The sequence below is a fragment of the Vulpes lagopus genome, chromosome 24, assembly GCF_018345385.1.
Source record: "Vulpes lagopus strain Blue_001 chromosome 24, ASM1834538v1, whole genome shotgun sequence".
Lineage (NCBI taxonomy): Eukaryota > Metazoa > Chordata > Mammalia > Carnivora > Canidae > Vulpes > Vulpes lagopus.
Window position 1 is genome coordinate 34368857 of NC_054847.1, and position 13504 is coordinate 34382360.

General features: G+C 61.4%; 1 protein-coding gene across 9 annotated transcripts in view; it reads left to right on the top strand.

The window, feature by feature from the left end:
- The window catches only part of LDLRAD4 (low density lipoprotein receptor class A domain containing 4), a 386784-nt gene extending 380544 nt beyond the window's left edge, over window positions 1-6240 (top strand). For all 9 annotated transcript variants that reach the window (XM_041739617.1, XM_041739625.1, XM_041739619.1 and 6 more), the window contains 2 exons: window positions 3308-3367; window positions 4692-6240. In XM_041739617.1, the coding sequence (XP_041595551.1) occupies window positions 3308-3367; window positions 4692-5219 (588 nt within the window). In that variant the 3' untranslated portion in view covers window positions 5220-6240. The remainder of the gene's footprint in view (window positions 1-3307; window positions 3368-4691) is intronic.
- The last annotated feature ends 7264 nt before the right edge of the window (window positions 6241-13504 follow it).

The window sequence follows — 13504 nt, forward strand, 5'->3', positions numbered from 1 at the left end:
ACAATGGAAATTAGCCTTAATGAGGAAGGAAATACGGACACATGCTACAACATGGACAAACCTTAGAGAGATCATGCTAAGTGAAAAAAGGATGTATTGTATCTCTGCAAAAGGACAAATGTGTGATTCCAGTTATCAGAGGTACCTAGGAGAGTCAGATTCATAGAGACGGAGAGAACGGTGGTCACCCGGGGGTCAGGGGAGGAAGGAGTGGGAATTTAGGGTTCAGTGAGGACAGCATTTCAGCTTGAGAAGATGAAAGGGTCCTGGAGATGGATGGTTGTGACCGTTTCACAACAACGTGAATGTGCTTAATGCCATCGAACACACTTTTAAATTATGAGGATGGTGAAAGTTCTACTCTACACATCCTACTACTCTACACAAGTTCTATACTATACACATTCTAATAATAAAAAAAAAGAGAAGTTGGTATTGATTTCCCACTCACCACCCGCCCCATTAACTGTACCAAATGGTCAGATTTAAAGGTGAAATGCAGTCATCGTGCGTGTTCCAGGTCTGCAGAGAACACACCTCGATTTTGGCATCATAAAGACAATCATTTAAAAGATAGGTGGTAATTTTTGTCTTTAATGCGATGTGTTAGCGTCATGCGGGTTCAACATAACAGGGGATGGTGCTCATGGGTAGTTGGGAAAGAGGAAAATCCGGAGCGAGCTCTCAGGGGTAGAAGGGTCCTCAAGCTGGCGAGATTCAGATCCTGGTCCCTGTGCCTTGATGATCCGTCAGCCCCCCAGGGTGCTCCAGGGGGCTTGGGGTCCTCGCGTGTAGGGCCGCGCTGACGGGCCCTCTCACAGGGGAGGCCTGTCCTCTGCCTGCTTCCGCAGCCCAGGCTCTGCAGAGCAGCCTCTGCTCACGTCGGGGCCCCTGGCCGTCTCCTCGGTGGCCACTGGTGTCAGCGGGGCTGGCGACAGCAGGGCAGGGTCGTCGTGCCGCCGTGGGCCCTCCGTGTAGCGCCCAGGGGCTGAATAGGGGGAAGCATGGAGGACAACCCGCTCGGAGGGCCCCGGGTGCCACTCTTAGGAATCGGCCCGACCTTAGGAGAAAGGTCCTGAGGAAATCTGGGAGAAGTGAGCCGGCCTCAGCTTTGCCCACGCTCCCAGTCTTGCCACTCCCCATGCGCCCTTGGGTGACAGGTGGCAGCTGCAGGTGGTCAGCAGGGCCTCACACACCGAGAGGCTGGTCCCCCGCGCACGCCGGACACTCATGGCACATCGTGCGTCAGCTGTGCTCGCTAACACTTTTTTTTTTTTTTTGGAAAAAGACAAAATGCCACCTTTGGAGTAATCTTGTAAAGAAAACAAGGCAATTTCAGTGAGCTCATCTTTTAGAAGAGATGACTGGAGACCTCCTGGCCTCGGCGTGTGTCGCGGCGGCCACCACGGCCCGGGCCCGAGCACTGAGCCGCCCGCCGCCACAGGGCCACAGCGGCCTCCTGGGGCCTTGCCTGTGGGCGAGCCCCGGGCCACACACTGTGTCCTGGCCGCGTCTTACTGACCGGTCATCACATAGTCGGTCACTGCCGTTGTTTCGGTGCCCTTGTCGCAGGCGGGAAACGAGCACAGAAGAGGCGCTGGACAAGGCCCTGCGCAAGCAGACGGCGGCCCAGGGACCCAGGGCCCTCCTGTGAGCTCCCCGGGGCAGGTGTCAACCGGGTCCCGTGTCGCCCGCTCGCTCTAACGTGCGCCCAAGTCACCGGTACCAAGAGTACGTAGGGCAAGAGCGATCTGAGAGTGACTTACCGTGAAACAGTGAGCTGGAATCCACGCACAGTGAGCCCGAGTGACGGCGTGCTGAGCCCGCTCCAGAGGGTCTCCTGGGCCAGGCCTCCTGGGGCGGCCTCCTGGGCTGGGCCTCCTGGGGCGGGAGCCTGTCACTCGAGCAGACCCCAGTTCCCTCAGCCCCGCCACGCAGGAGGCTGACCCGGCCGAAGCAGCTGTGCCCGTTGCCTTGGGTGCAGGGACCCGAGCCCGCGTCAGGAAGCAGGCTGTCCTTGCACGATGAGACGATGGCCAGAACCTCTGTCCTTTCGGGGGCGGCCTCGTGCACTTCGGGAGACCTGCCAGCCGCCCAGGGGCCCTCACGCTGTGCCCTGGTGCGGGTCCCCGGGGCCGTGGTGGCCGCATGCAGGGCCCCGCCTGTCCCGGCGAAGGGTGCGCTGGGCCGGCTCCCCCAGACGCCGCGCCGGGCTGCCCCGCCACCCGAGACCCAGCCCCACGGCCTCTGAGGTGGTTGGGCCTGCCCGGGGCTTGGCCGCTGGTCCCACAGGCCCTGGGTATCTTAGGAGCGCGGGGCTGCTTACCCCGCGGGCATCCCGGGGCACTTTGAGGCTGAGGCTTGGTGGTGGCACAGGGACCTCTGCGCTCACTGGGCGTCCATCCGGGGACAGGCGCCCCGCACCCCTGCACCCCCGCACCCCCGCACCCCTGCACATCTCTGCACCCTGCACCCCCGCACCCACCCCGTGCTCCTGCTCCCTACCATAGCCACAGGCCATAGATGCCGGCGGGTGGCCCACATGTGGGTCCAGGACAGATGCCTACTGCGGTGCCAGCAGCCCGCGGAGTCAGAGATGACCGTTCACTACGTCGATGGTCCCCTTGTCACCTCATCGCTCTGGCTCAGCATTTCTGAAAAACATTAAACAACTAGACGTCAAGTGACATCTGTCCTGTGAATACACAGACTAAAGTCACCAGAAGGCAGGTGGAGGCGTCTGTGCCTCCGGCAGTTCAGCCTTAATGGGGAGCTGGGCCGTGGGGCTGCGGGGTGCCCCCCCTGTGCTGCCGCTGCCCGTCTGCCCTGTGGCTCACAAGGCTGTGTCTGCGCTGGGCCTGTGGGGAGGGGGATGGGGGGGGTGGCCTCAAGCCTGGGGGGGGCACCTGGATGCTGCCCTGAGCCGGACGGAGGGGGACCGGGGGGTGGCCTCCAGCCTGGGGGTGGATGGGGTGCACCTGGATGCTGACCTGACCACGGGCAGAGGGGGACCAGGGGTGGCCTTAAGCCTCGGAGAGGGGGGCACCTGGACGCTGACCCAAGCTGGGGCGGAGGGCGCTGCCCCCGTGCGGCTGTGCTCCAGGAAGATGTTGGACTTTACACCTGCTCCGCGCTGCGGCCGAAGCTCCAGTGAGTCGGGTCCCGGTCCTCGTTGGGGTGGAGGAAGGCCCAGTGGCGCGTCCCTCCCCGTGGCAGGTGGGCCTGCTGCTGCTGTGACCAATGCAACCTGTTGACTTTGGTGCTGCTGCCTGAAGCTAATGACTCTCGTGATGTTTTGTCCCTCCAGTGCCAGGAAGGGCGCCTGTGGCCGTCAGACAGCTCCGGGCCTCGGCCATTGGCCTCAGAGGTGAGGAGGGGGTGACAAGGAAGGGGATGACAGGATGAGGAGGGGATAGGGGGTGAAGAGGGGGGTGAGGAGGTGAGGAGGGGGCAAGGGGTGAGGAGGGGGAGGTGAGGAGGGGGCAGGGGGCAAGGAGGGGAGTGAGGAGGGAGCAGGGGGTGAGGAGGGGGGAGGTGAGGAGGGGAGGAGGGGGTGAGAAGGAGGAGGTGAGGAGGGGGGCAGGGGGTGAGGTGAGGGGGAGGTGGGAGGGCAGGGGGTGAGGAGGGGGCAGGGGTGAAGGGGTGAGGAGAAGATGGAGGGGGTGAAGAGGGGGCAGGGGCTGAGGAGGAGGTGAGGGGGTGAAGGGGGGCAGGGGATGAAGAGGTGGGGGGCACCAGGGTAGCAGAACTGGTGAGGGGCTTGCGGGGCCACAGCGGGATCACGAGATAACCCCCCCCACCCCGGGAAGGACCAGGAAGGTTGGGAGGATCCCCCGGAGTGTCCCCGGGGCACCCGTGCTCATCTGCAGCCCCTTGGGGACCCCAGGCTGGGAGTCCCTGACCTGCACACGACCCTCCAGCTGCCTATCGGGGGGGCCTGGCTGATGGGGTGCAGTTTGGGGACACATCTCCATGGCTTACACGAGGCCTGAAATAACACAGCCCTTTGCCCGTGAGCCAAACACACAGGTGAGAGGAGGCAGAAGACCACGTGGCCGTGGCCGTCCCTGTAGACGCAGTCGGGTGGTGGAGGCGGGAGGGCCACGGACCCAGGAGCTGCCACAGCTGTTGGGCGAGTGGATACGGGATCGCAGCCACTCGGGCCCACGCGTGTCCCCGGTCGGTCACTGGAAGTGGCTGCAGGAACTCGTATGCAGAGTGAAGCGGCTGGAAAGGCCTAGAGACCAGAGAGAAGGGAAGTCCCTTGTGGTTCTGGGTAACCGAGAGCACGAAGCTCCCGTGAATGATCCATAAGCGGCCCCAGTTCTTGCACCTGCTGCAGGCCGCGCTGCGTGGGTAAAGCTGTGCAGCCTGGGGCGGGGGAGGGGGCGGTCCCCGCTGGCGAGGGACTGGACGAGGGGCGCCCAGACGCACCAGGTGCCAGTGTGGCAGCAGCTCCTGCGACCGGGTTTCCAGCTGGCCTGGGGCCTGTGGCCTGTGCGCCCCGGGGTCACCGCAGTGGGTGGGTGGGGGCCGCAGTGGTGACCAAGCCGCTGTTTGCTTTTTGGAATGCTCTTTTCCTGTTGCTCCTGCTCTGTTTGGAGAGCGTTGGCACTGCTGCGTGCAGGGCATGTGTGGACACCTGGCCCACGTCACCTCCGCGGCTGCAGCCCGTGCCCCTTCCCTTGCAGGTCATGTACGCCCCGAGGGCCAGGGACAGGTTCGCGGCCCCCACCTTCCTCCCTAGGGACCGCTTCAGCCGCTTCCAGCCCACCTACCCCTACGTGCAGCACGACATCGACCTCCCCCCCACCATCTCGCTGTCCGACGGGGAGGAGCCGCCGCCCTACCAGGGGCCCTGCGCCCTGCAGCTCAGGGACCCCGAACAGCAGCGGGAGCTCAACCGCGAGTCGGTGAGGGCCCCGCCCAACCGAACCATATTCGACAGCGACCTGCTGGACGTTGCCGCCTGCAGCGCGGGCCCGTGTCCGCCCAGCAGCCACTCGGGCATCAGCGCCAGCACCTGCAGCAGCCATGGCCGGATGGAGGGGCCACCGCCCGCCTACAGCGAGGTGATGGGCCGGCCCCCAGGTGCTGCCCTCCTCCGGCCCCAGCACAGCACGCTCAGGGGCGGTGGCCCAGTGGCCCCGCAGGACAGCCTGGGGGGCCCGGCGCTGCCCGCCCAGGCCAAGGACAGGAAGCCTGGGAACCTCGCGTGAGCCACCGGCCTGCGCCCAGGAGGAAGCACCCAGGCGGCTGCCGCCCCACCTGGGCCGCCCGGGTCACCTGTTCCGGGAAGGAAAACCCAACGTGTGGCGGAGCTCTTTGCTTCGGGCTCCTTTAGGGGACCTGCGTGGACTGGGCGGAAACCCTACAGACTGCCATCGGGTCCAACCAGCATCAGCATCTGGGGACAGGTGCAAGGATGGGCCCGGCCCTGGTGGCGGGAGGGGGCTCGGGAACACCGTGCGCAGGGTGCTCGGAGGGTATCATGAAACAAGACCCACAGAGGTGTTTGATCTATTTAATTATGAAAGGAGACTTTGCAGAGAAAGGGCCAGAGTGGCCTGTTTTATAATTAATTGATAAAGAAGGATGCATTATTATATATTGTCATGGGGAAGCATCGGCCAGTTTGCTTTTTCTCCCAAGGTGTGGAACTTTTTTATTTTGTTTTAAAAATATGATTCAGAATTCCTGTTTTGTGTGCCAAGGTATAAAGTGAAGAAGTTAGATGAATGCAAGGAGTCAATCTGTATCGTGATGACGTGTGTTTAAAAGTTGCACTACCTAAATGTTTCTGAGGGGACTGCTGTGCGCGCGGTTCCGTGTGTCGTCTTCTCACCTGTGGATTGCTGCTCAGCCCGGGAATACCTGGAATCCCCGTAGTCACCAGGGAGGACGTTGGGGGATGTAGCCTAACAAGGCCGGCTTGTGCCAATCAAGGGAGGCAGGACTGCTGCAAGGGTCTGCAGGGGTGAGGGGTCTGGAGACGGGGATGGAGAGGGGGATGGGAGACAGTCCAGCACTCTGACCCGCTGTCACTGGGCCAGTCTCAGCCCGGCTGCACGTTCTTCTGAATCCGAACCCCACACCTGCATCCACGTAGCGCCCGCGTTATGCAGCGCTGCCCGGCCTCCAGCAGTGCAGTGTCTTCAGTGATTCAGACTTTTTTCACTGTAGCATGAAATATACTCAGATATACACATTATTTTATGCAATAAATTGTCTAAAATGCAAGGTGGTTATTTTCAATACTGTTGAAATACGTGATTGCAGCGCACTCCGTTTTCCCTGTCCTCCCCTGGGCGGCAGGTGGCTCAGCGCAGGCCTGCACAGCTGGCTGGCCGGGGCTCGGCGGCTCGGCGGCTCGGCGGCTCGGCGGCTGGGGCTGGAGGCTCGGCGGCTGGGGCTGGAGGCTCGGCGGCCAGGGCTCGGGGGCTCGGAGGCTCGGAGGCTCGGCGGCGGCCCCGTGCGCCCCCGGCCCGGGAGCTGGGTCCTGCTGCGACGCGCTGCCAGCCCGAGGTCGGTTCCAGGCCGGGCAGGGCGGGCCGCGGCTGGCGCCGTCGGGGGGCCGGTCCCCCGCGTGGGAACGGGCCGCGGCTCCGGCCTCTGCAGCCTTGGGGCCAAGTGGGCCCCGCGCGTCCGGTCCGTGCGCGTCCCGGGGGTACCCGGGGAGGGGCCCCTTCCTGCGGGGTCTCGGACGGCAGGCGGCTGCTGTGGGTTTGTTCGGGCATCAGGATGTCCACGGGGCACCTCCGGTGCACACGCAGCCTCCGCAGAGGGAGAAGGTGGGCAGCGGCTGCCACCGGGCCTCAGGCTGCTACAGGTGCAGGTGCAGGGGTGCGGGCCCCCCACTGGGCTCGGCTCAGCCAGACTCGGAGAGGCTGGGCCCCTCGTCCGGAGGGGACCCCGCGGGTGGGGGTGTCCAGCCAGGCGCCAGGGGTTAGCTGCGTCAGCGTGGGGACCTCAGGAGCAGCTCCCACCGGCCGCCCCCGCAGCTGCAGCTCAGAGCGGCTCGGCCCGTCCCACCTGCCGCCAGGTGAGCTGCGTCTGGAAGCGGGGCCCCCCTACTCACGCTGCGGGCCTGCGGGCGCCCGGGCGGCTCCGCGTGGGTCCGTGGCCTCGGGAGGATGCTGAGCTCCCCTGGACGCCTTGGTCCGCCCCCCGGGGCGGCGTCACGGTGACAGGGACACGGGCCGAGGCAGCAGCGGGTCCCCCGGGAACATCCGCGCCGTGTGCAGCCGCGGGCCCGGGACGGCGGAGGACGGCGGCGGGTGGGGCGGCTGCTGCGTGGGCCTCCGCTCCCCGCCGCCCCAGCGCCTGCGCCACGAGCCCAGCCGAGGCCCGCCCCCGCCCGCCGGACTCCCGGGCCTTGCGCCCCGTGGAAGGTGCCCCTGCGGGTGCGGCCCGGAGGCCCCCGAGTCCCCGCTGAGGCCCCTCCACCCGCCGAGGGGCCGAGCGCAGACCTGGGTATGTGGGGCACGTGTGTGTGCGGGGTGTGCGGGGCGCCTGTGTGTGCGGGCACGTGTGCGGGGGGCCGTATGTACGGGATGTGTGTGTGCGGGGCTCTTGCGTGTGCGAGGCATGGGTGCAGGGTGCCTGTGTGCGTGCAGGGTGCGTGTCTGTGCAGGGCGCGTGTGTATGGGGGCGCGCGTGTGTACAAGGTGTGTGTCTGTGCAGGGTGTGTCTGCATGTTGCTGTGTTTGTGCGTGTTGCGTGTGTTTATGCAGGGTGCATGTGCAGGGTGCATGTGTGTACAAGGTGCATGTGCCGGGCGCGTGTGTGTGCGGGGAGCATTGTGTGCGGGGCGCGCGTGTACAGGGTGTGTGTGGGGGGGCGCGTCTGTACAGGGCGCGTGTGCGGGGCACGCACCCACGTGCCACCCAGGGAGCCGCGCATGCCTGGCTTCGAAGCCCGCAGGTGTCCCGCCCACCGCCCAGACCCAGGGCCCCGCGCTCGCCCCCAGCCTTGCGCCTCGCCCAGGACGGTGTCGTGTGGGGTGTGGGTCCTGCGTCCGGATGTGCGAGGTGCTGTGGGACTCGCTCGCCCCGTGCGTGAGCTGCCGAGGCGGGGACGCGGTGTAGACACGCACCTGAAGGGCCGCGGCGGCGTCCTGGGAGGAAGCTCGCGGTGGACGGTGCGGCCGAGGGGGCGCCGGTTCTCCCGCTGAGCCCCGAGACCCGCCGAGCGCACACGCGGACCAGCGGCTGCTACGCCGGTGCAGAGCACTTGCGACTTGCACCTTCGCCGTGAGACCCTTTGAATAAAGAATCTACAGGAATTCCGCGGCGCTTTGGTTGCACCAGATGCTCCTGGTTCTCGCCTTCGGGGGCGCTCGGTTGCGGCTGCGTGGGGGAGAGGTTCTGCGCGGAGCTTCATGGAAAGCGAGTGTCTCACGTTGTAGAACAACGGACCCGTGTAAAGTGCGTATTTTGTTACGATTGCAGGAGGTCTAAGCCAAGCCCTTGGCCTGCGGGGGGCCCATCCAGTGGGGGTGTCCGTCCAGTGCGGAGAGGGTCCGTCCAGTGCAGGGAGGGTCTGTCCAGTGTGGGGAGGATCCGACCAGTGCAGGGGGGCCTACAGTGGGGGGGGCATCCAGTGGGGGGCCTCCAGTGGGGAGGCATCCAGTGCAGGGGTCTATCCAGGGCGAGGGAGGGCCTCCAGTGGGGGGGCCCTCGAGGAATCCGGGCTCTGGTCCCTCTGGAAGCTGCGCAGCCAGCGGGTTGAGAGCCGGGGAATGTCAGGAAGACAAGTCCCCTTGGAGACCTGCCTCCGCCAGACTGTCGGTTCAGGTTGTCACCACAGAGACTCGGCCACCAGCTCGGGTGAAGACCCCTCGAGGGCTCATGCCACTGACCCTGCAACCCCGCCAAGCTGTGGCCGCCCTCGGGGAGCGAGTCCCGCAGCGGCCACACCTGTCACGCAGCATCTGTCCCCCAGCCTGACCCGGGCGCCGGGGCCCCTGCACAGACCTTTGAAGGTTCTGATACCGAAAGGAGAAAAAGAAAGGCCCCCGACGCCTCACAGAACCACTGCTGACCTGGGTGCCGTGCGACCTGGGTCGTCGCCCCGGACCGTGTTTCTGCCTCAGTCCGTCCCCAGAGGACGGTGACTCTGATGGACTGACCACTTGTTTTCTGTTTGCTTGGTGGCACATTTCATCTGAGTCACAGGAGAGGCCCTGCCCCCCCAGGGAGGCATTACCGGGGCGCCCCACCTGGCCGACACCTGCCACCTGCTCGCCACACCTGTTCCCAGAGGGCCCCACCTTCCTCTGGGGCCTGGGCCCTGTCCCTGCTGTCCCTGCTGTCCCTGGCTGCCCCCCGTGCCCCCGGCTGCCCTCCACTGCCCCCGGCTGCCCCCCCGCTGCTCCCCGCTGTCCCCAGCTGCTCCCTACTGCCCCCCTGCTGTCCCAGCCTGCTCCACACTGTCCCCAGCTGCCCCCTATTGCCCCCAGCTGCCCCCGCTGCCCCCCGCTGCCCCCTGCTGCACCCGGCTGCTCCCTGCTGCCCCTGGCTGCTCCCCACTGCCCCCAGCTGCTCCCCACTGCCCCCCCCACTGCCCCCACTGCACCCCGGTTGCCCCCACTGCCCCCTGGGTGCCCCCGCTGTCCCCAGGTGCTCCCTGTTGTCCCCCCACTGCCCCTGCTGTCCCCTACTGCCCCCTGTTGTCCCCCCACTGCCCCCCACTGGCCCCCGCTGCCCCCCCCCACTGTCCCCGGCTGCCCCTGCTGTACCCAGCTGCCCCCCCACTGCTCCTCGCTGCCCCCCACTGCTCCCTGTTGCCCCCCACTGCCCCCGAGCCCCCTCGGGTTCTGTGCGGCCTGGGCAGCCAGGGCCCTCCGCGGAGCGCCACTCCCAGGCCTCCCGCCCGTCCAGAGCGGCTGCGCCAGAGCCAGGTGCTCACGTGTCCGCTGGGGCTTCCTTTCTGCAGAGCTGATGGAGGCCCGACCTTTACTCTGAACCATACGGCTTTCTTTCAATGTGCTTCGTTTCACTATCGCTATTTTTTCATTTCATGGCTTTCAAAAATCACATTTTCTGTTTTTGTCTAGTTGAAAGCTATACTTAAATGTGTACAACACTATTCATAGCATTTACGCATTTACTTGTGACTCCAAAGCAGCCGCCTACGAGAGTACAACCGTGTTGGGACTTCTCGGTAGTTCACGTGCGCTTGCGTTCCCATCATCGCAAGTCATGGAGGTTTCTAACAGCCGTGTGTGCTCACTTCAACATAATTCCCGGCTATATGCAGAGAAATAGTTCTGTTGTGTATCTGCCTCTTTTAACTGAGCAATGGTGACGTAGGTCCTAGACCTGAGGTCTGTAACTGCAATATTTTATTTTACTTTTTATTTATTATTATTATTTTTTTAAGATTTTATTTATTCATCCATGAGAGACACAGAGAGAGGCAGAGGGAGGAGAAGCAGGCTCAAGGCAGGGAGCCTGATGCGGGAATTGATCCCGGGACTCTAGGATCACACCCTGGGCCAAAGGCAGGCACTGAACGGCTGAGCCACCCAGGAATCCCTGTAACTGCAATATTTTAAAGAAAGATGTCGCTCTAAGTGCTGCTGGCCACGGAATTCGCTATTCCTGCTTGTTCCTAGAGCTGTGGTCCCACCATAGCACAAGCTCCCGGAGACTAATCGGCGATACACGGGGTCTCCTGCTTTTGTCTTCTGCAGTCTTTCAAAACCAAAGCGCATATGCGCAGGGGAAACTACATGGGTTTTTAAATCTAGTCTCAAAGAAATACATTTATTTTTTTGTAGCTAACCTTTCCTCAAGCTCAGGTTCTCTGTGGAGGTGTTCGCAGATCACCGAGGGCCTCCGGGCAGGCGGAGCCTGAGCCAAGGTTTGGGGATGGTGCCCGGGAGACACCAGGCAGCCAAGCCCAGGGCGTGAGCAAGAGCCCGCAGCAGGAGCGGTTCCAGCAGGAGACAGGCGCCTAGGGGTCCGGGCTGGGATCCTGTGGCAAAAGGACTCCACGTGAGATTAGAATGCCATTATCTCTAATCAAGTATACAGATCCACAGACGACATAATTGTGTTTGCACAAAACCTCGCACAAGCTACCAAATTATTAGAATAAGTGAGTTGAGCATGGTTGCAAAAAACAATTTCTGCATGTTTACGTTAGCAGTGAACTTCAGAACAGGACTTTAGAAACAAATCTTAAAAGTATCATATGAAATACTTGTTGTTAATAACACCCTTTTAGATCCTGATTTTTGTTGTGTTTTGTTTTTTAATTAGATCTCTAGGTGGGAGAGAGAAAATGAGGCTGGGCTTGGAGCCTGACCCGGGACTCCCGGCTCCTGCCCCGACGTGATCCGAGCGGAAATCAAGGGTTGGATGCGCAGCAGACTGAGCCACCCAGGCAACCCTGAATTGTTTTTGGAAAGGGGATTACAAAGGTGTGAGGAGGAAAACAGCTATAAGAAAAGGATACCAAGGGGCATCCGGTGGCTCGGGCATGATGCCAGGGTCCTGGGGTCGGGTCCTGGGGTCGGGGTACTGGGTTCGGGGTACTGGGGTCGGATCCTAGGGTCAGGGTCCTGGGGTTGAGTCCCACATCGGCCTTCTGCTCTGCGGGGAGCCTGCTGCTCCCCCTGCTTGTGCTCACCCCTGCTCACTATCTCTTTTCTTTTGTCAAATAAATAAAATCTTTTTTTTAAATAATAAATTTATGTTTTATTGGTGTTCAATTTGCCAACATACAGAATAACACCCAGTGCTCATCCCGTCAAGTGCCCCCATCAGTGCCCATCACCCAGTCACCCCCATCCTCCGCCCTCCTCCCCTTCCACCACCCCTAGTTCATTTCCCAGAGTTAGGAGTCTTTATGTTCTGTCTCCCTTTCTGACATTTCCCACACATTTCCTCTCCCTTCCCTTATATTCCTTTCCACTATTATTTATATTCCCCAAATGAATGAGAACATATGATGTTTGTCCTTCTCCTATTAACTTATTTCACTTAGCATAACACCCTCCAGTTCCATCCACATTAAAGCAAATGGTGGGTACCTGTCATTTCTGATGGCTGAGGAATATCCCACTGTACACATAGACCACATCTTCTTTATCCATTCATCTTTCAATGGACACCGAGGCTCCTTCCACAGTTTGGCTATTGTGGACATTGCTGCTAGAAACATCGGGTGCAGGTGTCCCGGCGTTTCCCTGCATCTGTATCTTTGGGGTAAATCCCCAGCAGAGCAATTGCTGGGTCGTAGGGCAGCTCTATTTTTCACCCTTTGAGGAACCTCCACACAGTTTTCCAGAGTGGCTGCATCAGTTCACATTCCGACCAACAGTGCAAGAGGGTTCCCCTTTCTCTGCATCCTCTCCAACATTTGTGGTTTCCTGCCTTGTTAATTTTCCCCATTCCCACTGGTGTGAGGTGGGATCTCATGGTGGTTTTGATTTGTATTTCCCTGATGGCAAGTGATGCGGAGCATTTCCTCATGTGCATGTTGGCCACGTCTAGGTCTTCTTCTGTGAGATTTCTGTTCATGTCTTTTGCCCATTTCATGATTGGATTGTTTGTTTCTTTGCTGTTGCGTTTAATAAGTTCTTTATAGATCTTGGAAACTAGCCCTTTATCTGATACGTCATTTGCAAATCTCTTCTCCCATTCTGTAGGTTGTCTTGTAGTTTTGTTGACTGTATCCTTTGCTGTGCAAAAGCTTTTTATCTTGATGAAGTCCGAATAGTTCATTTTTGCTTTTGTTTAATAAATAAAATTTTTAAAAAAATAATATATTTTCCTTAAAACAGCAAATGTCACTGGTGAATCACGCTAGGCCCTCGACAGATTCTCTGGCCTACTCAGTGGACCTTCAGAGAAACGCTCCAGGGCACCCCCGCACTTGCTGTCCGCGGGCCAAGCTGACACTGGTGTGATTTTCCCATTGGAGCAGGTGCTGCAGGGACTCAGGTCGCACTTGCGGGGCCTGCCCGTGGCCACGGGGCCTGGATGGCAGATGCCTCCAGGCAGGGGTCCCCGGGGCTGTGGCTGAGTGACGGGCCCCATGCAGGAGGCGTGTCTGGGGTCCAGTCCCAGGGCCGACACGGGGGGGGGCATCCTGGTGCCACTGGGGAGGGTGTCCTCACCCCGTCCTGCCCACCCCCCCTCGCCCCCGTGCCCCCTCCCGCCCTCTCCGGTCTCGGGTAGCAGTCTGCGGCCCCACACCCACCCTTGCCCACAACGTCCATCACCAGCCAGTCAGGCTGCTCAGCGCGCTGTTTGGCTTTGGAGTTGGATTCAAATGTTCCTCTTGAAATAGCAGCTTTGGGCAGCCGGGAGGCTCAGCAGTTTCAGGCCGCCTTCAGCCCCGCGCGTGACCCTGGGGTCCTGGGATCGAGTCCCACATTGGGCTCCCTGCCTGGAGCTTGCTTCTCCCTCTGCCTATGTCTCTGCCTCTCTCTCTCTGTGCGTCTCTCATGAATAAATAAAATCTTTTAAAAAAAAATAGCAGCCTGTGCCTT